The sequence below is a fragment of the Pleurodeles waltl genome, chromosome 5 (genome assembly GCF_031143425.1).
Source record: "Pleurodeles waltl isolate 20211129_DDA chromosome 5, aPleWal1.hap1.20221129, whole genome shotgun sequence".
Taxonomy (NCBI): Eukaryota; Metazoa; Chordata; class Amphibia; order Caudata; family Salamandridae; genus Pleurodeles; species Pleurodeles waltl.
Genome location: NC_090444.1, coordinates 1,001,736,337 through 1,001,762,150, shown reverse-complemented (window position 1 = coordinate 1,001,762,150; position 25,814 = coordinate 1,001,736,337). Strand labels below are relative to the sequence as shown.

The window sequence follows — 25,814 nt, the reverse complement described above, 5'->3', positions numbered from 1 at the left end:
GGTAGTTGATTTAAAATATTTTGAGGTTTCTGCTGGTGTCAATGACACAACAGTAAATACCCTTCAGAAATGTATGATTTGCACACCCATCCTTTGGTGACCGAATTCAACTACAAAACCTATAAGCAATCATAAAAATAAAAACACAAATCTGATTTCATTTTGATCACCATATGGAATCTATTACTGATAATAAGAATGGCCAGAGTTCCAATCTGAATGCTGGATTCGTGTTTGTAGGTCATAAATGTTTGCATATATATTTAGTATTCTGTCTATCCTTCTCTATGACAGACTGCCAGCACAACCCATTTATTGTTCTTCTGGTCTTAGTGTTTTGGGGCAATGTGCATGGAACTCAATAAGGGGTGCTTTGTGGCAGAATTCACCACCCCTTGAAGTCCATTTGGTACCCATGGCACTGGCCTTACTAAACCTTACCTCTGAAATTCTGAAGACAGGCTCAGGAACAAAATGGAAAGTATATGTTCTGTTATATACACTCTTTGCCCTTCCTTTAGCCCCACTGCATTACATTGGAGGCTGTTTTTTGGCTAAAGGAAACCGTTTAATTCTATCAAAACACGAAAGTCACTTCAGTCAGTCAGTCAAACCAAGGTAACACTGTATAGTACCATGAGCAAAAAGCTGCTGAAAATGCAAATAAACTTAATACTACGGTTACTGCACACAGTATTCCATTTATTGGCAATTCTTGTTAAAATGCGTTGAGAGGAAATTATTTTACAGTTAAAAGAATTAACTCTAGTTTTAACACAAACTCTTAATGTGTTCATTTGCCCTTTTAGTATGATTCAGACATAAATGAATTCAAATTTATGTGGGGTCTCAACGTGAACACCGAGAGAAAAATCAGATTAACCTGATTAGATCAACGCATTTAGCAGAATAACTGGTATATGCACAGACTGAAATATTGGAAAGCACTGTCATTGCACTTAGTACACATAAATATATTTTTACCCCATACTAATTTTTCAGTTTATGAGTGAAAAGTGTCCTGCCGCTTGAGATTCAATTTTAAAAGTGAATCTGAAAAACACTCACTCCCCCCATATACATCTGATGACATATCGACTAAATTGCCGAAATTAAATGCCACATGTACTGTCTCGGAAAAAACATACTGCTATATGGTTCATAGTATGACTATAGGACTGCGTACTAGGACAACAGAACTTCAGAATGTGGGGGTCTGAGTCCGTCCACACCATCAGGAGCTGCTGGCCCAATTCCTGGCTAGCTCACAGTGCCTCTCCCGAACCTCTAACCATACCAAGGAGGAAAGAGATTTTGGCAACCTAAACATGACTCTACGACTTCCAAGAAAGCTGTGGAAAAAATATCTTATCCTTTTGTTGTATTACTCATGCATGCCAAGCTAAAACACAAGAGGAGTACAACATACGTTTTTAATGCATTTTTTTAAACAATCGTAGTCTTGTATAGAGATAAAGAGCTGCGATAATTAGGCAGATTAAACAAAGCAAAGTCACCAGCATTATGAACATGGCAAAGGTAATAGATAATTCAACCATGGTAATTGATTTCTAGAAAGTCATACCCAACACTAAGCCTAGACTTAGAGCATAGTGTGTGTACCTTCTAGCTTCACTCATTCTAAGATGATTACCTTAAGGAGGACTGAATCAGGAACCATTCTGTTGGGGAGATAGCAATCCTTTCTGGAAACTTTGAGATTAGCACCAGCAGAGCTGCACTTTGAACACGGCATTTGCCACAGGATGGTCGCAGCTGGAGTGCCTCTCTGACCCTTCTGAGTCAGTGCATCATTTATATAATAAAAGTCACACTGTGTTAGAGGCACTGCTCTGATGCAATGCTATGTCTAGATGTTAGAAACTGTCTCTGAATGGGCAACACAAGCACTAGGACATTGTATACTGTGTTCCCAGCCTTGAAAAGAATCTACTTAGCATATGTTGAGAAAAGACTAACAAAAATAAGCAACTTGAATAACATATTCCTATAATAATGTCATGCAAGCAAAGTGTGTAAAATGTCACTGCTAAAAGCGATGCAGCTAAAATGTGTAAACATACCTTTAAGGAATTCATTCTGCCATTTTAACTCGGTTTTAACTTTTTTTATTATTCATTTTAACTTCTTTATTTTGTATGTATTTTATTATATGACATGCTAAGAATTTCATTATTTGATACCGTATCAAATTTTTGCACATATGTACCTGTCTTCATTATATTACAATTAATGTTGAGATTTGTCGAATAAAGATTGGATTTTAATAAATAACTGTTGTTGTGCTCTTCTCTAAATTGGACAATCATCTAGACCATGTGGCAAACTGTCATAGGCGCTGGTGTAGACAATTATGTCAAACACCGGAGCACCAGAAACCGCTGGCTCAAACTAAGCATTGTATACACAATGTTGCTGGATGGTGTGTAATTAGATGAAATATTTATTTCTGTGCATTAGTGACATAACAGAGCTATGGTACTATTCTGCCATTGGGGTCATTTCCCATCCCTCTATCACATTCAAAAAGCACTGTAACACAGAGGTCCTTCAAATACTTAACTATGAGTGAGTGATGTTTAAGCCTTGCCTACTAAGTCTAGCAAGTTGGGAAACATCACACTTGGCACAGGTGGGGGAAGTATCCCAACTTCATTCGACTTTTCCCAGGACAATGTTCAACCTTCCTTGCTTGCCGGAGATAATGATTCTTGCCCCACAATCTCCTGCTCTGAAGGGTAGACATTGAATGGCAGCAGCTCCTGCCTATCAACATCCATCATTCATTGCCAAGTAAATGAAGACTGGGAGCTCAGAGGAGAGATGTATGTCAGGCAGTCCTCCCACTGCCCTTGGTTTCCTGCCACTGTTACGGTACATCTGGTGCTGCCCCGTTTTTTCTAACTTCTCAGACTTTTCAGATAAGGAAGCATCCACAGATTTAAAGAGTATGGGGCAAATCTGTTGACTCTATCTTCCCAATCTCTTTCCAATCAAATGCCTTAGGTGCTGCCCGTTTTCTCTCCAATCTCAAATGTTAGGAGAATCCCCAAAAAGACAAGACTAATAGACAGTATGCCTATGTATGAGAGGTACAGAGATACACTTTCAAACCTCATGGAGGACATCTGTCTCACCCTGCATGAAGACCATTAAACTGCACTAATACTTTTTGACTTCTCCGCCGCCTATTACAATGCAGATTATTACATTTTATCTAAACATATAAACAGCTCAGGGAGTAAACCGAAATTCTAGTAACTTCTCTAGAATAGATTAGGGGTGAGCAAACATTTTTACAATTTGTTTCCACTTAAATTTGTGAAAAATTACATAAAATGCGAATCTGTTGTTTAGCACTATATTTTAGCACAAACTGCATTCTTGCATCAGTACTTGACAAGTATGCATTTCGCGCTAAACAATAGAGCAAAAAACAAAAACACTGTGATCAACAGCCAATGAAGTTCTGTTGTTTGAGTTCGTTGTGCATATATCCGTGGCATAGTAGAATGGAATAATTTCAGGAATTTCATGTAAAAAGCATAATACAAAGCGCCACATCGACACAGCTGCAAGCTTGCCAACAACCACACAAGACAGCCAAATGGCAAAAGTACAAATTGTTGTATCCCAGTAGAGGGTGATGGAGGAAACCCTGATGTTTGCCCAGCACTAAATTAGACAGCAACCTGGCTCCAGCAATAGGAGCCCCCACCAAGTTCAGGTTTGAGAAGAGGACGGGCGCACATCAGTAATTCACAGAAATGACATCAGAGGGTACCTAGCGCCACATGCCTAGGAGGAGACAACAGCCCTACCTCAGGAATACCTATGCCCAAAACTCACTTCCTGTGCAGGGCGAAGTGAAGAGTCCCATGTATTCCCTAGTGTACTAAAGGGAAAAACAATTCCACTCAGCCCGAAAATTGTAACAGAGGGGAAAGAGATGGTGAGTGTAATAAATGCTCTAAATAGCGCCTCAGTGAAAGTGGAGGAGCAAACCACTACAAATGATGAGGCCATGCCTGAAATACAATTCCTTCAGCGGCCTCACCGATGCTCAACATACAGGAAAGCCAAACAAAGGTGGCACAAAAGATACAGCAGTGGTGCCAGAGATCCAAGATAATAAATCCTCGCCCAATCAAGCCACGTCTAGTTCTCCCTCACAAGATAGGAAAGAAGCTGAAGAACTGACCCAGGTGGGAGGACTAACTTGCCAAGAAGCCCCTAAAGGACCACTGCTCTCTGTAGGAGCCCTAGAGGAGGTCACCGACATAGACCGATAAGGGGAGCAAGGTGAAAGATATTCACTGACCAGTTAGTGCTTAAGCTTCTCCAACTCATGCTTCATCCATCAACAAGATGCAGCCTCAAACTTAAACCTAGACCAGGGGAATGAGTGCCTTGCCATCGTCCCACATGCGCTAAGAAGCATCAACAAAACACTAAACTCCATGGCCAATACAGCACTACTGCAAGTTGACAAACTAGATGTACAAATTACTATTTTACAGTCCCAACCCACTCTAATTTCTAGAATTGATGGCAAGTTGGACTGCCTGAATGGCCTAATAATCAGAGCTCAAGTATCAACGTAATTGGAGCCAAGGCAAGACTCATGCTCCTGCAGACCAATTCTAGAGAAGATAGGAACTTTTCCTGAAATGATGAGCTCCTTGATTGAGGAGCTGAAAAGGTAAACCAGAAGTCCAGCTGTAGGAAATATGCCAACCTTGTGACAAAGCCACAAAGCTCTTGAAACCTCTTGGGTGCCAAAGAGCAGGCTGGCCCCCGCTGCAGCCCCATTTTCAGGGATTACCAACCCAGAGACTTGGAGGATAGCCAACAGACGAGCAGGCCCTGACCAAACAAAGCCACCGTTCATGTTGACCACCGCTGGAAAGACCCAGCATGAGCATCTGCGGTGTCCTAAGCAAAAGCAAGAGCCCACCACTATATGCTCCAACCTACTGAGCAACAACTCCAAAACACCAGTCATTGTAGGTGCTCCTCGGTGAAGGAAAAATAAGAAAAGACTGAAAAACTGACCAACAAAGCAGAAACCTGAAACGTCTGTACTGGCTTCAGCATGATAACCAAGAGCCTAAGGGAACAACTGATCCACTCATAGCAAAACTTAACAAGTCCACCAACTGCAGCCACAAGGAATCTGCTAGTGACTATACGGAAGCCACCATAACAGATGCTTCAAATCTAGCTCTCAATGCAGAATTGAGACCTCACTCACAAATGGATGAACTGCCCCAGCTGCATACACCACTGTAAGTGCAACTCTACAAAGTGGAAATACAGCAAACGCTCCCTACAACCCCTCTGTATGGACACAAACAACGGCAATCCCCGCAGAACCAAGAGGCGCAGCTGTAATAAACAGGCACCATATGGAGAATGGGAACACAAAAGAAAGCCCCAGCATCACATCAGGAAATACGGGCAATCTTATGCTGTTTATGCCACCAAGAGGCCTTTCTAAGGTACCAGTTGAGAACTCCAAAAGGCTAAGCATTCCAGAATGTAAGTGCAGCAAGGGAAACATCTGGCTGACCCAAATCCCAATAGAGTGGAATGACAAGACGAGTACAATAGTCAGACCTGATGAATCTGAACTCAAGATTATATTATACCGTGAACATGCCTCAAGAGGGAAGTGGGACATTCTCAGCAGAGGGAACACGATGAAACTTTGTGCTAACATACCAGGATTGTAATGTACCACCTCTGCTGATATAGACAGAGTGACCTTCCTTCCCCCAGAAACTGGAGAGTCAAACAAGCACTCTGAAATTACCTTCACCAACCCAGCGCCGGTAATTGCATTGAGGAGGAATACAACGCAACTCAAAAGTAAAGTAATAGTCAGGACAGTGTTGAAATATCACTCCTTTCTAATAGGGAAAGGTGTAATTGCCAGCAGAACAATAGGCCACCTAAAATCCTCGGACTGGGCATGGCTCCCTGAGATTCCTAGCTCTTGACCATAGCATGCAGACTCCTAAAATCCCAAACCCAGTACTTAATTTGTAAATAACAAGGTGGCGGTGCTCACAGTTCTCTTGAACACTAGGCTGCTGTACTTAAATATGCGAGCACGGAATACTGAGGCGGCGTAATCCTGAAGCCACCTCAGGCCTCTTCAATCCATATAAAGCCACTCCCTGCCCCTTCAGCTCACTCTGGAAGCTTTCTACTTTCTCCCTTTGTGACGCTTTTTCATTTTTCCCTTCCTCCGCCTTTCCCATATGTGTCTTTTGCTCGCAGCGAATGCTTAATGCAGAAGAATAAGCCCCGGCCCTAAAAAATAAGTGCCGGTGCTCAGCACCGGAAACAACAAGCGCAAATTAAGCACTGCCCAAACCTTGCAGGAAGATTCCGTTTAAAAATTGGTTCATGGAACACACGCATTTAATCGATTCTGATTCCATTTATTCTCAACACACAAAATAAATATGGATAAATACGGACAGAAATGTTTAAAAAAAAATACCATAAAACTGGGAACCATATACTAAAGGTAACAATCCTCCTGGTGGATGCAGCAGATACTTTTCTCTTGTTTTCCAATGTATTTGTTACTTGGGGAAGTTTTCAAGAATCTCATTGACAATTGTACTTTGACCTTCATTCCGAGTTGCACAGTACTGTGACCTTCATTCCGAGTTGCACAGTACTGGGGCCATGGTAAAAGGGGAACATGCACTTTTACCACTTGATGCTGAAAATGCACCCCAGTGCTGAGTACTTACAGGTTTACTCCATGAGCGAGGAATTACCCAGTGGGACTGATTGCTCTGGTTGTAAAACAACCTGAAATTCACAATTTCATGGGAATAAATATCGTACATTTACTATCTGCTCCTAGCAGGAGGTAAATGTATGCAAGGCCTTCTTGGTGGGATGGGGGTATGAGCGAGGGTGTTGGGGGAGTATAGGAGGGAAAGGAAGTTAATTTTATGTCAGGGTGCATTTTAAGCACCCTGTGAGAAAAAGAGTTAAATAGACGTGGTTGCTGCTGCAGCCGAAGACTCATGCAAGTTTACCTTGAGAAATTACTGCATTGTAAAATTAGATATGGTTTTCCCACATCTGGACAAACTGGATGTTGACAAACTAACCTACTCTAAATTAGTCGGAGCAGAATTTCATGGGTAATTTGTTATGCCGGAATCTTATAAATGCCTCTGAGCACGTGAAGCTTGGCACCTCATATACCTATACTTTTGGGCTATTTCTTTCTTGATATCAAAATTCATTCTTTTGACTAGAAATCCTGAAAACCGTAAAATCTGTTTTAAACAAGTATTTCCTTCTTTTTACTTCAATATGCATCGCATGGATTTTAAAATGTACTAATTGGATTTTGAACGCCTTTTATTCATGCGTTCTTTGCTTATGGATTGAAAGGCAATGTATGAATGTTTGACGGATTTGAAAATGTCTCTGAAATGCATAGATCTTCATAGGTCTCTGCAAAATCAAGACATTGCTGTTAAAAATTGGGGATCCACTGATCAGTTATCAGAGGTAATATTACAGGAACATGAAGAAATCCTGCAATGCTTTTATGGAGGCTTTACATTCGGCATCAAAAATTATTTTCTCGCCATATATTTTCTCTGCTAATGTTTTCAAATATAAGTAACTTCAGAAACCTATACTCGGAAACCGATCTTCACACTGCAGGTGATATTTATAGAACAATGTTATTATTCTTGTATAACAAAATAACTCAAACTTGAAAGCAGTAATACATCTTTAAAGCGCAACTGTGTATCTCTTTGCCAGGGTTTTACATATCCTCCTCATGTTGGTCTACCCATTGGTTCATCAATAGATCCAAAGTATGTCCTTATGGAAGTGCATTACGATAATCCAACATTTCAAGAAGGTAAGTGTATTTACAGTAATTATGTAAAATTGAATCTTCATACACTTACAGACGATGAAGCCAGTTAAGTAACATAGCAGTGGCACTTGATTTCTAGTCTTGATAACTGAAATCTGGCCTTTTTGTAAAAAAAAAATGAAAGACCTATAAGTAATTTTATCAAGGTAATGTGCTTGCCACCTCTGTTGCCCAGATAATAGGCAGCTGCCTAGATTGATTCATGGAGCTCCTCTTTTTTTCACTTTTTGCACTGCATTATGCATTTGACCATGTTTAATAGTATAGGTATATTTTGCACACATCACACTGAAAGGATGTGATTTTTGGGAAGAGACATATAAATGTACAGTTTATTAAAAAGTTATAGTTCAGCATAAAGATAGTTTCTTGTTTGCCAATGTGCTTCACTTTAGGAATTGTACACTGAGGGTCTGTTATGAGGTCTTCCTTATCACCCCCTTTAACTCCATCCCGCAGAGGTACAATACTGTGGGCATTGGTAACTCTGGAGAAGGAGATACCAAGGATTACAAGTGGGATCCTCAGAGCCTACCAGAAAAGTAGGTCATTCCACTCCCGATTCCAGAGCAGTTGGAGTCACTGGTTGAAACACCACAAATGTGGAGAGTTACAGCGGGGCTCAAAATCCTCAAGATGTTGAAAAAATTTTACTGACCCTATCAGGAATACAGGGCACTTATTCAGTATAGATTACACAAAATATGCCTTTGCTAATTAACTTGGGCACGTAAGACACTTCTCACAATACAATGCAAAAAGGACTACGACTACCCATTTTTACACAATTAGATGCAAGAAGGCCACTCGGCTCAATCCGTCTAATTTGCTTCTAGTTCACGCCAGTCTAAAATCTGGTTTAAAGTTTCTCATAAAGCATGTAGTCCTCAAATAGAGACAATCGCCTTGAAATATAGTCACTCTGAGCTAAAAGCAAGGGCAATACATTGATTTATGAATAACTGGCATCACACATGATGAATCTTCCATTCTTCGCAGCAATGTGTAGTGAGTCTGTACATGCACATGTGTATTTTGCACATGCCCAAGCCCTATTCATTTAACAGATTGTACATTCTGATAGTGGTGACACAGAGGGGGGCTCTTGATTAGTTGGGCTGCTTCAGGGCAGGTCTGCAAGAATGACCATAGAGTTTGAAAACCTGTTTGGGAACTACCCATGACCCCTGCATCCTGATCATTTTTGGACTCTAATTGGAGAATATTTAGACCCATTAAACTATTCAATGACAACAGGACATTTTTATTGAGCATGACAGCTGTGTGAAAATAATTAAAATTCAAAGAAACAAAAAGGAACCATCAAGGAGCATGAATAAAACTCTACTAGTACGTAGAGACAGGCCAAAGCTTCTGACACTATGCAGTGCTTTTGAAATGGATCTTAATGACTAAGCAGTAGAGCAACATTGTTAATGTTCCTGACAAGCAAGAAAGACAACCTCTGTTTTATGCCATTTCTCTAACCTCCAGGAACCTAAATGTACATGCAGACACTACAAAGTTGCTCTGGACGTTTATGAAAGGGGCTGACGGAGGCAAAAGGACTAGAGCTCTGACAAGGTGTCTTTATCAACCAGTATATGGTAGCTATGCATTATTGCTGCAAAACTGGATTCAGCACTCCCACTAAGACCAGAATTCCCCTTGGAAAGGGTACAGAATATCAATGGACTTAGCAGTTGTTTTACCAGTGCCCTAACTGCTTTAGAAAGGTTAGAGATTCAACAGTAATTTATTAGCCTCAAGTAGATCCATGTGTGTTTTGTTTCTATGGGGATCGAGACTGCAGCCTTGAGCACTGCTGAGAAAGAAGTAATCAAAAATTCCTTGAACTGGAGCAATGATACCTAGAACAATGTTGTAGATGTTAGTAATAGGTGATGACATATGAAAATGGTGGGGGACTATAAGAGCAGTTTTTTTCTAATATAGCACACTGAGCAAACTAGACCTGAAGACATTGGAGAGCTTAACATGAGTACCAATTCTAATAAAGTATCTATATTACATTACATTAAATTGCACTACAAATTCAAGTAACACCTTTTTATAAAGAACAAATAAATGTTTAATCTACCTATAACAAGGCTACAGCACGTAACCAACCCAGACGCTGCCCTCAAGCTGTTAATACTGTTAAGCACCATGAGAGAAGCACCAGGATTGGTTGGAGTGGGCTGGCTCAGTGCCCTACAGGCACTCGAGGCCTGTGCCTGCTCTCCACCGAGCTGTCTAAAACAGCTCTGGTTGAAAAGGTTTGAATTGCTCATGTCGAGCTGGCCATTGCAAGACAGTTTTTCAAATGAACATGTGTACTTCAAACTGAAGTGGCCTCTCCTCCCTGCGGCAAATCAGCAGCAATATCCTATTGGCCCCGAATGGGGCAACACTCCTCTGCCCTTCTGGGGGAACCGCCACTGCTTGAGAAGACGGAGGCTCTCATTGCGACCCTGGTGGTCATGAGACAGCGAGGGCCGTGGTGGAGGTCGGACCACCGCAAAAGCAGCGGTCTGGCCTCCACATAATGAACATGGCAGAGCCGCCATAGTCAAAATGAGGGCCTGACTGTTTGCTGACCTGAAATATTTGCTGCCGGGTCCCTGCTTAATGACAGCTGTCCTATCTAACATTTTAGTGATAGGGTGATGCATCAATGTGCAGCACGAATTAATAGCATCCACTAAAGCAGGGTTTTGGCTTCAGGAGTTAGGGGGCTCACCACTGAAATGTACTGCTTGATTTGACATTGTGTTCTCATTTGGATCCTCACTTCACTATAAGTGATATGCTACTGCTTCAGGAAAGGGAGCCATTGTCACTGCCTCTGTCTCTCACTCCCATTTAATGTGCAAAGATACCTCATGAGTTCTTTTCCCTTGAGTTTCGTTGGTGTCCCCTATGTTTTACCACTTGGTGTGTCATAGTGTTCTCCTTTCACAGGATTGATTGACAGCTCTGGACTTCGATTGTATTACACCTCACATTTGAGAAAACACGATGCAGGGGTCATAGAGACTGGTGTTTGGGTCAGCCTTCATCATATGATCCCACCAGGCATGCCTTCTTTCCACTCTGAAGGTCACTGCACGATGGAATGCCTGGAAGAGGTAGGTGTATGTATGCCAAGTAATGAATTCGTTTTTATTGGCACGGGGTGTTTATGAAAATGTGAATGCTAGCTGGGTATGTTTCGTGCCGGGCTTGAATTAGTACACCTTGTTAGAATGAATAAACAAGATAAAAAAAAGGCAAACAAGAAAAAATAATTATTAGAGTCGTTCCCAACATTATACAACTGTCATTAAAATGTAATAAATGAGGGTAAACCTAATTTAATGTGCCCCCTGCATGGCTGTAAAAATCTTCCTGAATTTAGTGCAGCTTTGTTTTAGTCATCGTCATTTCTTCTTAAGGCTAGCCATGCTAAATTCATCAGCAAATGCACTTATTAATTTGCCTCCAACATTATGTCGATCATTAATGCATCCTTCACCATCTGAGCAGTCATAGAGGACCCCGAACAAATATGGGTCTCCATTTTATTGAAAGAATTTATGGTTGACACCAGCGATGTTTTCTTCCTTTACTCACTTAGCAAACCTTTCAAAATGGCTATAATGCAGTAAATACAGAAGCGCTTTACACATTTGGGTCTGATTGCCAAACCACATTTTGTAGCGCATAGGGTAGTATCATAGAGGTACTACAAAATGAGGATCACAAAACTATGAACAGAGACCTCCCCTTCTGCCTCTCCTATCTTTTCTGTGTGGAGATTTTCCCACAGTGTTGGAGATCTCCACACACACAATTGTAATAAATATGGGAGTGAGCGGGGGAGTGGAAGGAAAATGGGGAATAATTATCACATACCATGACCTTGCAGCCATGAATAACCACACCTTTATGTAAAAGTTAGAATATTTATCTCCTTATATTAACAATGCTAAGGTAATGTTGACTAATATCAAAATCAATTGATAAAACATATAGAAACAACACTGTCTGTCCGAAGCGGAAAACGAAACGCAATCTAATCAAGGCTTGTCCTACTACGCATTCCAAAATTACAGCGCAAATCAATAGCAACAATAACTGCGCAAACGAGATTACATACATTTAGTTTCAGCTAAGAAGAGACATCAAATGTTATTAGATGTAGCAATCTTCATCAGTGAGATCCCTAACTAACACCAAATTAGAATCACCATATTTGGGCTTCATGCAAAACAATTTAGTCAACACGAATTTAGAAAACATTTAACTATGGTTATATCAAAAGCGCGGTTGGTAACTAGAAACAAAAGCAAATAGACATAGCAAACAACATCATAGTCAATATACCTATCCTCAGTCGTTTGGATCAGCAAGTTGTGATAGTCTTCGTCCTCAGGACATCAGTTCGGTCAGCTAGGCATCAGGATTTCAGCATCAAAGTTCAGAAACGACAAAGTCTTTAAGCAGTAAAGTTAAGCATGTCTCTGGGAAAAATGGGCAAATGCGGTGGCAAAAGGCAAAATGCAAAATACTGTCCTCTTCTCAGTGCAGTCCTGCTAAGTTAGATTTCTTAAAACTACTACCTATGCCCCTATTGTTCAAGGGATCGCATGTTTACACTTTGTTCAATAAAACTAATACCCTTAATCTACATTTCTACTAGTACATAGTTCACATGTCGATGATTGGCTCCTCTTGTCCTGCTCTCCTCATTCAGGTAACAATACTGTTGCAGCTTATACTCTAGTCAGAGTCTCCATTGTATTCTCCTGAGAAACTCAGTCTTACACACATTACATAAAAAAATGTTGCATTAGCTAGTATAGCATCTTCTACCAAGCAGTTCTCATGAGAAAGACTTTTAGCTATGGGCACATGGACAGAACAGTGGAGAATCACAATTTAATTCTCGAAGCAGACATTTTATTAAACGCTTAAGCAATGCAGCTTGACATCAGGCTGTGCAACTAGGCCAAGACCTCCGCTAAGTTAAAGCATACAATTAATAAAGCTAAGACATAATACACAACGCGTAATATGACGTATTGCTACATTACTCAAACCTAAGCTCAACATTTCATATTAATAAGCCATTAATAAGTTCACTTTGTGAATACTGGTGGCTGCTTATGTTGTCACACTTTCAAATGCGTGCATTATTTTTCTCTAAGTTAATACATTTTCCATGAAAAATCGACACTCAGGATACATGAATAATTATTAATAATTTCATTAAAAACTCCTGTGTTAACAGGGGTTTGGGATCAGCGGTTATATGGGTGTGTGAGTAGGTATGTGAATGATGTCATCAGTGATGTCATTTGAGATGTCATCTGTGATGTCACTGACCATGTCATGAGAAGTAATATGTGAGGTCTTAAGCAGTGCATTGTGGGGGTATAAGTTATAGTTTGGTGAGGTAATTATAACTGCTGAATTTCTATGGTTATGTATGCCTGAAAAGTCAGCCTAAACATAAAGTCCCTGAAACCCTTGGTGTTTTCAGTGAATTTCTACATTTAAAAAAATGTTATGTTCGATGGCATCTGTCGCTGTAGATACGCATGTTTTGCAATAGCTCGCCATCTGGTGTTGGGCCGGAGTGTTACAAGTTGTTTTTCTTCGAAGAAGTCTTTCGAGTCACGGGACCGAGTGACTCCTCCTTTTGTCTCCATTGCGCATGGGCGTCGACTCCATCTTCGATTGTTTTTTTTCCGCCATCGGGTTCGGACGTGTTCCTGTCGCTCCGAGTTTCGGAACGGAAAGATAGCTAATTTCGGAAGATTTTCGTCGGTATTGTTGCGTTCGGGATCGGCGTAGTTAGATTCAACACCGCATCGAAGATCGAAGAGCTCCGGTGCCCTTCGGGGTAGTTTTTCGATCCCCCGTCGGGGCCTGGTCGGCCCGACCACGTGCTGAAGAACGCCGATGGAACGGACCCCGTTCCGTTTCTGCCCCAAATGCCACAATAAATACCCCTATACAGACCAACACTTGGTCTGTAACCTGTGCCTGTCACCTGAGCACAGCGAAGACACCTGCGAGGCCTGTCGTGCGTTCCGGTCCCGAAAAACTCTCCGAGACCGTCGAGCCAGAAGACTTCAGATGGCGTCCGCGCCGACAGCCCACCGGGAGTTCGAGGAACAAGAAGAGGAGGGATCCTTTTCGATCCAAGAATCGGACTCCGAAGGATTCGACGATACACAAACCGTGAGTAAGACGTCGAACACCACACAGAGGAAGATTTACAAGGCCCAGGGGACGCCACTGCCATCAGGCCATGGCTCCACCCATAAATTCGGTGACCGACCGTCGGCACCGAAAAAGGCCCAAACAGTGCCGAGATCGTCCGACTCCGGTCGAGACACCGGCACGCAGCCTTCTCGGGACCGAGAAAGTGCTTGAGACAAGCCTCGACACCGAGATGCCAGTGTGGACACGGCTCGACGCCGAGACAGCGGCACCGAAGAAGATCGACGGCGAGAGGTTTCGGCCCAGAAAAAGAAAAAAGTCACCTCGGAGCCGAAAAAACACGCAGACAGGGTTTCGGTCCCGAACCAAACTGCAAGCGACCCAGCTTCAGGCTCTTATACAGAAGAGCACTCGCTAACCTCCCAAATGCAAAAGCATAGGTTTGAGGAAGAGCTACAATCAACTGATGTGGACCATACACAAAAGCGTATTTTCATACAGCAGGGGACAGGAAAAATAAGCACCCTTCCCCCCATTAGAAGAAAGAGAAGGTTGGAGTTCCAAACTGAACAGACACCACAACCAAAAGTGGTGAAAAGAGTTACCCCACCACCCTCTCCTCCGCCCGTGATTAACGTCTCACCAGCACAAACTCCATCACACTCCCCAGCTCACACCACCATAAGTCAGGGTGACCAAGATCAAGACACATGGGACCTATACGACGCCCCAGTGTCAGATAACAGTCCGGAGGCATACCCTACGAAGCCATCTCCACCAGAGGACAGCACCGCGTATTCTCAAGTGGTGGCTAGAGCAGCACAATTTCACAACGTAAGCCTCCACTCAGAACAGGTCGAGGATGATTTTTTATTCAACACACTCTCCTCCACCCACAGCTCATACCAAAGCCTGCCTATGCTCCCTGGTATGCTCCGGCACGCAAAAGAAATCTTTAAGGAGCCGGTCAAAAGTAGGGCAATCACACCAAGGGTGGAAAAAAAGTATAAGGCGCCTCCTACAGACCCGGTTTTCATCACTACACAGCTGCCACCAGACTCTGTCGTTGTAGGAGCAGCTAGGAAAAGGGCCAACTCCCACACATCTGGAGATGCACCACCCCCAGATAAAGAAAGCCGCAAGTTCGATGCAGCTGGTAAGAGAGTCGCAGCACAAGCTGCAAACCAGTGGCGCATCGCGAACTCCCAGGCACTACTTGCGCGCTATGACAGAGCCCACTGGGACGAGATGCAACATCTCATTGAACATCTGCCCAAAGACTTACAAAATAGGGCAAAACAAGTGGTTGAGGAGGGACAGACCATTTCCAACAACCAGATCCGCTCCTCCATGGACGCTGCAGATACAGCTGCACGGACAATTAATACATCTGTAACTATCAGAAGGCATGCATGGCTCCGAACGTCTGGATTTAAACCAGAGATTCAACAAGCAGTTCTCAATATGCCTTTTAACGAAAAAGAACTGTTCGGTCCAGAAGTGGACACAGCGATTGAGAAACTCCAAAAAGATACGGACACTGCCAAAGCCATGGGCGCACTCTACTCCCCGCAGAGCAGAGGGAATAACAGCACATTCCGTAAAACACCCTTTCGAGGGGGGTTTCGGGGTCAGAGCACACAAGCCAGCACCTCACAAGCAACACCGTCCAGTTACCAGGGACAGTATAGAGGAGGTTTTCGGGGACAATATAGAGGAGGGCAATTCCCTAGGAATAGAGGAAGATTTCAGAGCCCCAAAACCCCTACTACTAAACAGTGACTCACATGTCACTCACCCCCTCCACACAACACCAGTGGGGGGAAGAATAAGTCATTATTACAAAGCATGGGAGGAAATCACTACAGACACTTGGGTTCTAGCAATTATCCAACATGGTTATTGCATAGAATTTCTACAATTCCCTCCAAACATACCACCAAAAGCACAAAATTTGACAACACACCATTCCAATCTCCTGGAGATAGAAGTGCAGGCACTATTGCAAAAGAATGCAATCGAATTAGTGCCAAACACACAAATAAACACAGGAGTTTACTCACTGTACTTTCTGATACCAAAGAAGGACAAAACGCTGAGACCAATCCTAGACCTCAGAGTAGTGAACACTTTCATCAAATCAGACCACTTTCACATGGTCACACTACAAGAAGTATTGCCATTGCTAAAACAACACGACTACATGGCAACTTTAGACCTCAAGGATGCTTATTTCCATATACCAATACACCCATCGCACAGGAAATACCTAAGGTTTGTATTCAAGGGAATACATTACCAATTCAAGGTACTGCCTTTCTGATTAACAACCGCACCAAGAGTCTTTACCAAATGTCTAGCGGTAGTCGCTGCACACATAAGAAGGCAGCAAATACATGTGTTCCCATATCTAGACGACTGGCTAATCAAGGCCCATTCGTTAATAGAGTGCTCAAATCACACAAATCATATCATACAAACCCTCTTCAAACTAGGGTTCACCGTCAATTTCACAAAATCCAAAATTCTGCCGCGCAAGGTACAACAATACCTGGGAGCCATAATAGACACATCAAAAGGAGTAGCCACTCTAAGTCCACAAAGAATTCAAAATTTCAACACCATCATACAACGCACGTATCCAACACAAAGGATACAAGCAAAGATGGTACTACAACTCCTAGGCATGATGTCTTCATGCATAGCCATTGTCCCAAACGCAAGACTGCACATGAGGCCCTTACAACAGTGCCTAGCATCACAATGGTCACAAGCACAGGGTCACCTTCTAGATCTGGTGTTAATAGACCGCCAAACTTACCTCTCGCTTCTGTGGTGGAACAACATAAATTTAAACAAGGGGCGGCCTTTCCAAGACCCAGTGCCACAATACGTAATAACAACAGATGCTTCCATGACAGGGTGGGGAGCACACCTCGATCAACACAGCATACAAGGACAATGGAACGTACATCAAACAAAACTGCATATAAATCACCTAGAACTTCTAGCAGTTTTTCAAGCACTAAAAGCTTTCCAACCAATAATAGTTCACAAATACATTCTCGTCAAAACAGACAACATGACAACAATGTATTATCTAAACAAGCAAGGGGGGACGCACTCCACGCAGTTAAGCCTGCTAGCACAAAAGATTTGGCGTTGGGCAATTCACAACCAAATTCGCCTAATAGCACAATTTATACCAGGGATCCAAAATCAACTCGCAGACAATCTCTCTCGAGATCACCAACAGGTCCACGAATGGGAAATTCACCCCCAAATTCTGAACACTTATTTCAAACTCTGGGGAACACCTCAGATAGACTTGTTTGCGACAAAGGAGAACGCAAAATGCCAAAACTTCACATCCAGATACCCACACAAACAGTCCCAAGGCAATGCCCTATGGATGAACTGGTCAGGGATATTTGCTTACGCTTTTCCTCCTCTCCCTCTCCTTCCTTACCTGGTAAACAAACTCAGTCAAAACAAACTCAAACTCATATTAATAGCACCAACTTGGGCAAGGCAACCCTGGTACACAACGCTGCTAGACCTATCAGTAGTACCCTGCATCAAATTGCCCAACAGGCCAGATCTGTTGACACAACACAACCAAAAGATCAGACACCCAGATCCAGCATCGCTGAATGTAGCAATCTGGCTCCTGAAATCCTAGAATTCGGGCACTTACAACTTACCCAAGAATGTATGGAAGTCATAAAACAAGCCAGAAGGCCATCCACCAGGCACTGCTATGCAAGTAAATGGAAGAGGTTTGTTTGCTACTGCCATATTAATCAAATACAACCATTACACACAACTCCAGAACATGTAGTGGGTTACTTGCTTCACTTACAAAAATCTAACCTGGCTTTCTCTTTCATTAAAATACACCTTGCAGCAATATCTGCATACCTGCAGACTACCTATTCAACTTCCCTATATAAGATACCAGTCATTAAAGCATTCATGGAGGGCCTTAGGAGAATTATACCACCAAGAACACCACCTGTTCCTTTATGGAACCTAAATGTTGTCCTAACTAGACTTATGGGTCCACCTTTTGAACCCATGCACTCCTGCGAAATACAGTTCCTAACCTGGAAGGTGGCATTTCTCATCGCCATTACTTCCCTAAGAAGAGTAAGCGAGATTCAGGCGTTTACAATACAGGAACCTTTTATACAACTACACAAGAATAAGGTCGTCCTAAGGACCAATCCTAAATTTTTGCCAAAGGTTATTTCACCGTTCCATCTAAATCAAACAGTGGAACTTCCAGTGTTCTTTCCACAGCCAGATACCGTAGCTGAAAGGGCACTACATACATTAGATGTCAAAAGAGCATTGATGTATTACATTGACAGAACAAAAAACATCAGAAAGACTAAACAACTATTTATTGCATTTCAAAAACCTCATGCAGGAAACCCAATATCAAAACAAGGTATAGCCAGATGGATAGTTAAATGCATCCAAATCTGCTACCTTAAAGCTAAACGACAGCTGCCCATTACACCAAGGGCACACTCAACCAGAAAGAAAGGTGCTACCATGGCCTTTCTAGGAAACATCCCAATGCAAGAAATATGTAAGGCAGCCACATGGTCTACGCCTCACACATTCACCAAGCACTACTGTGTAGACGTGTTATCCGCACAACAAGCCACAGTAGGTCAAGCCGTACTAAGAACATGATTTCAGACTACTTCCACTCCTACAGGCTGATCCACTGCTTTTGGGGAGATAACTGCTTAGTAGTCTATGCAAAACATGCGTATCTACAGCGACAGATGCCATCGAACTGAAAATGTCACTTACCCAGTGTACATCTGTTCGTGGCATCAGTCGCAGTAGATTCGCATGTGCCCACCCGCCTCCCCGGGAGCCTGTAGCAGTTTGGAAGTTACCTTCAACTATTTATATATGTATCATCTCAACCTTATATAGGTGCATACTTAGTCACTCCATTGCATGGGCACTATTACTACAATTCAACTCCTACCTCACCCTCTGCGGGGAAAAACAATCGAAGATGGAGTCGACGCCCATGCGCAATAGAGACAAAAGGAGGAGTCACTTGGTCCCGTGACTCGAAAGACTTCTTCGAAGAAAAACAACTTGTAACACTCCGGCCCAACACCAGATGGCGAGCTATTGCAAAACATGCGAATCTACTGCGACTGATGCCACGAACAGATTTACACTGGGTAAGTGACATTTTCATTCCTAACTATAAAATTCCTGAAACCTTTGCTTTTTTAGTGAATATATATTTATTTATAAATTATTGAGGGTAGTGAGGAGCTGTTATTCACAAATGACACCTCATAGGGCATAATATTCTCCTTATAGGGAGCTTCTTCATGCTATTTTTTTATGTGGTGCATTTAAGAAAACTATGGTGTTTAGCCATAAGCTGAACACACAAAAATAAATCGGCACAGCGAGGTATACTTACAATAGCTAGGCCTTGTGAGATAAAGTCTCAGTAGGGTAGGCCTTCTGAGTAGGGCCCCGTTGATTTCCTTTCTACAGTGATTCCAGAATGCAACATGTGCCAGCCATAGGCAGTATTTGGTGACATGAGATATGTTCTGCTAACAATAACACAATAGCACTACAATATTCAATGTGTGAACCTGTGTTTATTCGTACACGTTACAAATAATGTGCTCATATTGGTCCATAGCTATTTTCACTGCAGGGTATTAATAAATATTTATATAAAAGCATTCCAACATGTGGGCTCATGTTGGACAATTTCCTATTATTCATTCTTTAAACTGTATCAGCTGGGATCATTGAAACTATCTTTGGGGTTTCAAATTTTCACTTCAAAGAGAAGATATTTTACAGACCTAAACCTGTTGATACCTTGACTGTATTTCACTAACCCCACTGCAAAGAAAGCATACACGATATTCATAATCCGAATTAAAAAAAAGAAAAAAACATGTAAACCCCAGTGCTGCGCTCCTATGAGGAATGACTATTGGAAAGCCTATACTTTGTAATCATATTCTGAACGTTTGCAGCTAGAATTGCAGCTTGTTGTTGCAAATGCCTTGCCAAGTTGTATGGCTGAGTATTGAGCTTCATCGTAAAACTATAATTATTTTTTTTCTTTCAGATTTTTGTTTTGTATTTTTATTCTAGCTGATTGTTTATGTGTTTTTGCCATGCGCGTGCTCTGGCACCCCATTATTCTGCCATGTGAGTGATGGCATCTGAATATAAGAGGTGTTGTTGCAGGAGTGTGAACCTCTCTGTAATAGAACCATGCCCCAGCAGCCTGAAACAATGCTGTAACAGAATATTCAATTGTCTTATTTCCTTTATTATTGGCTTATTTGGGATTTTCCGCACCATCTATTTTTGATTTGTCATTTACTCGTCCTTTTTTTTTTTACACTTTTGATGGATGTTTCTTACCACATCCTTGCCTTTGCTCCCACTCCTCTGTCATTGGACACACTCAGCCCTGTAAAAGAGCCAACTTTGAGGCCAGACTCTGCAGTTCCACTATGTCCATTTCACTGTATGCTGGAAGTAGTCCAATGCACAGGAAACCCCACTGTTAGAAACAAGAAGAAGCCCCCACCCACCTGCCCCTACCACCCTCCAGCTGCCCTCTCCCCCACTACCGGGGTGTCGTTTCAAACACACAAGCTCTGTACTCATTTCGGTGAAATGCTGGCAGCAGTGAATCCGCTCGTATCACCCCTGGTTAGTCACATGAGACACTTGACCAAGAGTGAAAGGTTGTTCCATAAGTGAGTCAGGCGCAAGCGGGGACAGTTCTGAGAGAGGAATGACACAAAAACACACGTGTATCCGGGTAGAACCGCTCAGGCACTGGGATAAGGTGTTGATGGGGTCAGACCAGTACACACACGCAACTGACACAAAAGCATGCACAAAATTCAACAATACACACAGATATATAGACACTAATCAAGGCACGCACAGGGACACTTATAACCCATAGGATAAAACCAACACCTTATCGTGCGCAATTGTTTGGAGTCATTACACAGTCAGTTTTTCACAAGCTGTGTCAAGCACACAGCATCTGTGTAGCCCTATCCTTAGCTGATAGCCTCTCACAGAGTGCTGCATAAGGTTGTAGGTCAGTAGCTAGTGGGTGGTGCTGCATAAGGTTGTAGGGCAGTAGCTAGTGGGTGCTATTTGACGGTGTAGAGTGTTTGCTTCTGCTCTGCTTATCGGAGTGTGTGCTCCTGCACTGCACATCACAGTGTGTGCTTCTTCACTGCACATCACAGTGTGCCATCCTCATTGCCCATCACAGTGTGTGCTTTTGCAATGCACTTTAGAGTGTGAGGTCCTACACTGTTCATCACAGTATTTGTGCAGCACTGCAGGTGACAGCAAGTATTGTTCTATTTCTCACCATGAGTGAGCATCACATCAATCCGCAGTGAGTGTTTTTCGACTGTAAATCACAGTGCTTTCAAAATGTTTATCACGGGGAATGGTTTCCGTCTTGAAATCATAGTGTGTGCTTTTTAACTCCGCCTGACAGAGTGCTTCGGAATTGTGGATTACCTTGTGTGCTTCAAAGCTGTGCACCAGGCAGTGCTTTCTGACTGCGCCTCACAGTGTGTGCTTCCGAACTGTGCGTCATAGCGTGTGTCAATGTTTGTGCTTCCGAACTGTACCTCACAGCGTTTGCTTCTGAACTGTGGATCAGTGTGTGTGCTTCTGAACTGTACATCACCGTGTGCATTACAATCCCTCATGACCCGGGGCCTCGCACACCTGGGGGCTAAACTGAACAAGCGGGAGGTCGTACTTGTTTTTTTTTTTTACAATTTTCGCTGAATTTGTGAATGTGTGCAGGTGTTCCTACCCTACCCCTTCTCTTTTGTTCCTTTTTGTTTGGGACTCTGCTGAGCCCGAGTTCTAAAATGGCTGCCTACAATGATCTCTGCATGAGATTGGGTTTCTTTGCAAAGGGTATGCGCCTCTACATATACTAATTTAGTTTTCTTTTAAGATCTCAAACACTACTTAATAGATGTACACTAACAAATCAAAATGGCTTTTTCTGGACCAAGAGCTACCTTTCTGCCAAATTTGGCGAAATTCCATCCAGCGGTTCGGGCTGTAGTCATGTTTAAAATCCCTATATGAAACTGCAGAGGAAAAAAAAGCATTTGAGAAGCCTTCACTTTTTCTCAGCACCCGCTTGACAGATCGGCCTAAAACTTTCAAAACAGCAATTGAAGTGAGTGACAAACTTGTTTTGAAAATGTCATCAGGATATATCAAATGGTGGCAAAGTTATTGTTAAAAAAACACTTCCTATGGAAACTAGGTCGTAACTAAGACGACCTACTGGTTACTGCTCCTGTAGGCAATATATATATATATATATATATATATATATATATATATATATATATACTGAAAAAACAGGTTAGAGCAAGTTTATGTTTGGGTGAAATGTTCAGTTTTAAACTCTAAAATTGACTGAAATTCCCTTATTATAGTTAGAGTTATCTCAACAAACTATAACTCGTACCCTAAGGTAACTATAACCTGTGCCCCACCATGCACAGTGATATTATCAGTGATGTTAAAAAATATGTCATTAGTGATGCAATATGTAGGGTAATTATCAGTGCATTGAGAGGGTGTGAGTTACAGTTAGCTAGGGCAGGAGTAAAAGCTGTTGAATGGAATTACACCAATTCGACAGGAAGCTTGATCTTGGAAAGGATTGTGCTTTCTGTGATTTGGTGTAAATCCATTCAATAGTTTTGGAGAAATTGAGGGTCAAATATAATTGTATATTTTGACATTTGGACTTGTGAGAGTCTCACGAGATTTGTGCAGGAGCGTCAATTTACAAATAAAGCGTTCTGATTGTCCCAGGGATCTTTATTTCTCTTGGGCCATCTTACTTCCACTCGAGTCAGACTTCTGAGAGAACAAGAACTCTGACTACTCCAAGAAACATGAGAAAAATGTTGCTGGCAGCCATTACAGGACTTGGGGACTCAGGGCCTGATTTAGAGTTTGTCAGACCGGTTACTCCATCACAAATGTGACGGATATCCCGTCTGCCATATTACAATTTACGTAGGCTATAATGGAATTGTAGCACGGCAGACAGGATATCCGTCACTTTTGTGATGGAGTAACCCCATCCGCCAAACTCTAAATCAGGCTCTTAGTCCCTTGCCTTGAAGGCAGAAAAATAGAAAGATATATGAGGGCAGGGTCGGGATGTGCTTGCCCCCTAGATCCCCTTGGAGGGACCCAGAAGGATGCCCCACTGGTCCTAAAAGGAACAAAATAGCTGAAAATGCTGTGATCCCAAAAAAAACTAAATTGCCGCTGTGTCGCATTCATTATATTTATGGCCTGAGGAACCTGCCCCTGGGGCTGATTTCATAAAAGGGAGGGGACCTTCACAGATGCCTCCTACCCGAGCCTCCAAATGCTCCGGGGCACCCAATCCTGGGGTGATTACTTTAAGAAGGGGGGACATGGGGCCCATCTCCCTGAGCCAACAATGGCCCTGGACACCCCATCCCTGGGGCTGGCTCAGCAGCTATGTCCCAGGGAGCCCACCTCCAGGACATAGCGGTTTACCTGCCCACAGAGGCGCAGACAGGGAAACCTGTGTTTGCTTTCACTTGGCAGGAACATTTTCAAAACTTCCAGTCAAGCAGCAACTAACACCAAGTTCACTCCCAGTAGGCAGGAGCTTAAGAAATGCTCTAGTTCGCTGGGAGCAGACTTTTAATCAGTTTCTCTGCCTGTCCCGTTGCAGGCTGGGAAACAAATCAAAATATTGCTCCTGCCCGGAGGGAGCAGCGTTAGGAGCTGCTCTGTCCAGGTGGGAGAAATTTGGCTCCTTCTGTACATGGATAGCAGGCTAGGGCTGTGGTGGCCTTCCACAGCCCCCAAGGAGACTGTGGTGAGTGCCCTGGGTGGGCACTAGGGCATCCATATTTAACAGAAGTGGGCCACAGGGGATGGGTCCCCGTGGCTGAAATTGGCTTGGAGAGGGGGAATGCGTTCCTCCTTCCCCCTAAAATTAATGTTTTGTCCCAAGGGATGAGGTCCAGAGGTCTGAAATCAGCCCGGGAGGGGGGCCGTTTGTCCCACTCCTCAATTTTAATGAATAGTCCTGTGGAATGGAGTCTTTATGGCCTATCAAGGTTTCCGGGAGGAAGGCCACATAGGCCCCTCTCCTCTAATGCAAAAAAAATGCCCTTGGGGATGGGGTCCACAGGGCCTAATAAGGCTCTGGGACCCTCCCCTTAATTTAGTGATTGGCCATGGGGGATGAGGTCACCAGGGCCCATCAAGGCTCAGGGGAGGGGGGCCTTGTGGCCTGCTCCCCTTTAATAAAAAAACTGCCCTGGAGGATGGGGCCCCCAGGACCTAATAAGGCTCAGGGAGTGGTGCCACACAGCCCCTCCCCTTTATTTAAAGAAGTAGCCTAGGGGATGGACCCTAGGACCTTACAAGGCTCTGCGAGGGGGGCATATGGCCCGTCCATTTTATTTAAAAACAGGCCCTAGGGATGGGGTTCCTAGGGCCTAATAAGGTCTTGTCAGAGGGGCTCTGTGGCCCTTCTCCCCTTTAAAAAAAGGCCCTGGTTGAGCCTGTGGCCTGCTAAGGCTGGGGTAGGGAGGCCATGTGGCTCCCCTCCCATTTAATTATAAAACTGACCTGGGGAATAAAGTCCCCAAGGCCTAATGAGGCTCAAGAAGGGGGGCTGTGAAGCCCCCACTCCTTTAATAAAATAAAAGGCCATTAAGTATAGTAATGTAGGGTTGACTGACTTTATGGGGGTTGGCCACAGGCCCTGGCCAAAGGCCAGGTCTCGTGGTCAACAGCCCACTGCACACGGACTTTGATTTATAACTTGTGCCTCCAACATGCACTGGTTATGACCTCAAATATGACATCACTTATTACATGTTCTATTTCACCATGACATCACTGATGACATCTCAAAAAACATCATTAATGGCATCACCAATTACATCACTGATGACATCATCAAATGAGTGTATTTTTTTGTTTAATAGTATATATAGCGTCGGGTAACTGCTGTGTTACATTTCAACCTAATTGAGTAAAGCCTGGGTCCATTTACTCGCTATAAGTGTTTACGAAACACATGTCCTGCTAAAGCATCATGGGTGTGTAGAGGTATTGAAAACATTATAAATCTTTGTATTGAAGAATAATTCTATGTGCAGGTGACAGTTTACTTGTGTTCATTATGTTCCACACAAGTTTTTTGATAATGCAGAAAATGTTTCCAGCAGGACAAAGATTCTTCGTACTACATACTAAGGGGGTTATTATAACTTTGGAGGAGGTGTTAATCCGTCCCAAAAGTGACGGATATACCACCAGCCGTATTACGAGTTCCATAGGATATAATGGACTCGTAATACGGCTTGTGGTTTATCCGTCACTTTACCGTCACTTTTGGGACGGATTAACACCTCCTCCAAAGTTGTAATAACCCCCTAAGTATTGTAAGCAGCCTTGACTTATTAGATAGAATTGTCTCAGAATTGCAATTTCTACTTAACATAGAAGACTTTGTGCACCAGCCAGGTACTAACGTATGTACATGTGATTGTTC

At 42.8% G+C, this 25,814-nt stretch overlaps 1 protein-coding gene across 3 annotated transcripts in view; it reads left to right on the top strand.

Annotated features, from left to right (window-relative positions):
- Window positions 1-25,814, top strand: part of MOXD1 (monooxygenase DBH like 1) — a 759,590-nt gene that overhangs the window by 501,532 nt on the left and 232,244 nt on the right. For all 3 annotated transcript variants that reach the window (XM_069235166.1, XM_069235165.1, XM_069235167.1), the window contains exons 6-7: window positions 7,831-7,933; window positions 10,916-11,082. In XM_069235166.1, coding sequence (XP_069091267.1) covers window positions 7,831-7,933; window positions 10,916-11,082 — 270 coding nt within the window. The remainder of the gene's footprint in view (window positions 1-7,830; window positions 7,934-10,915; window positions 11,083-25,814) is intronic.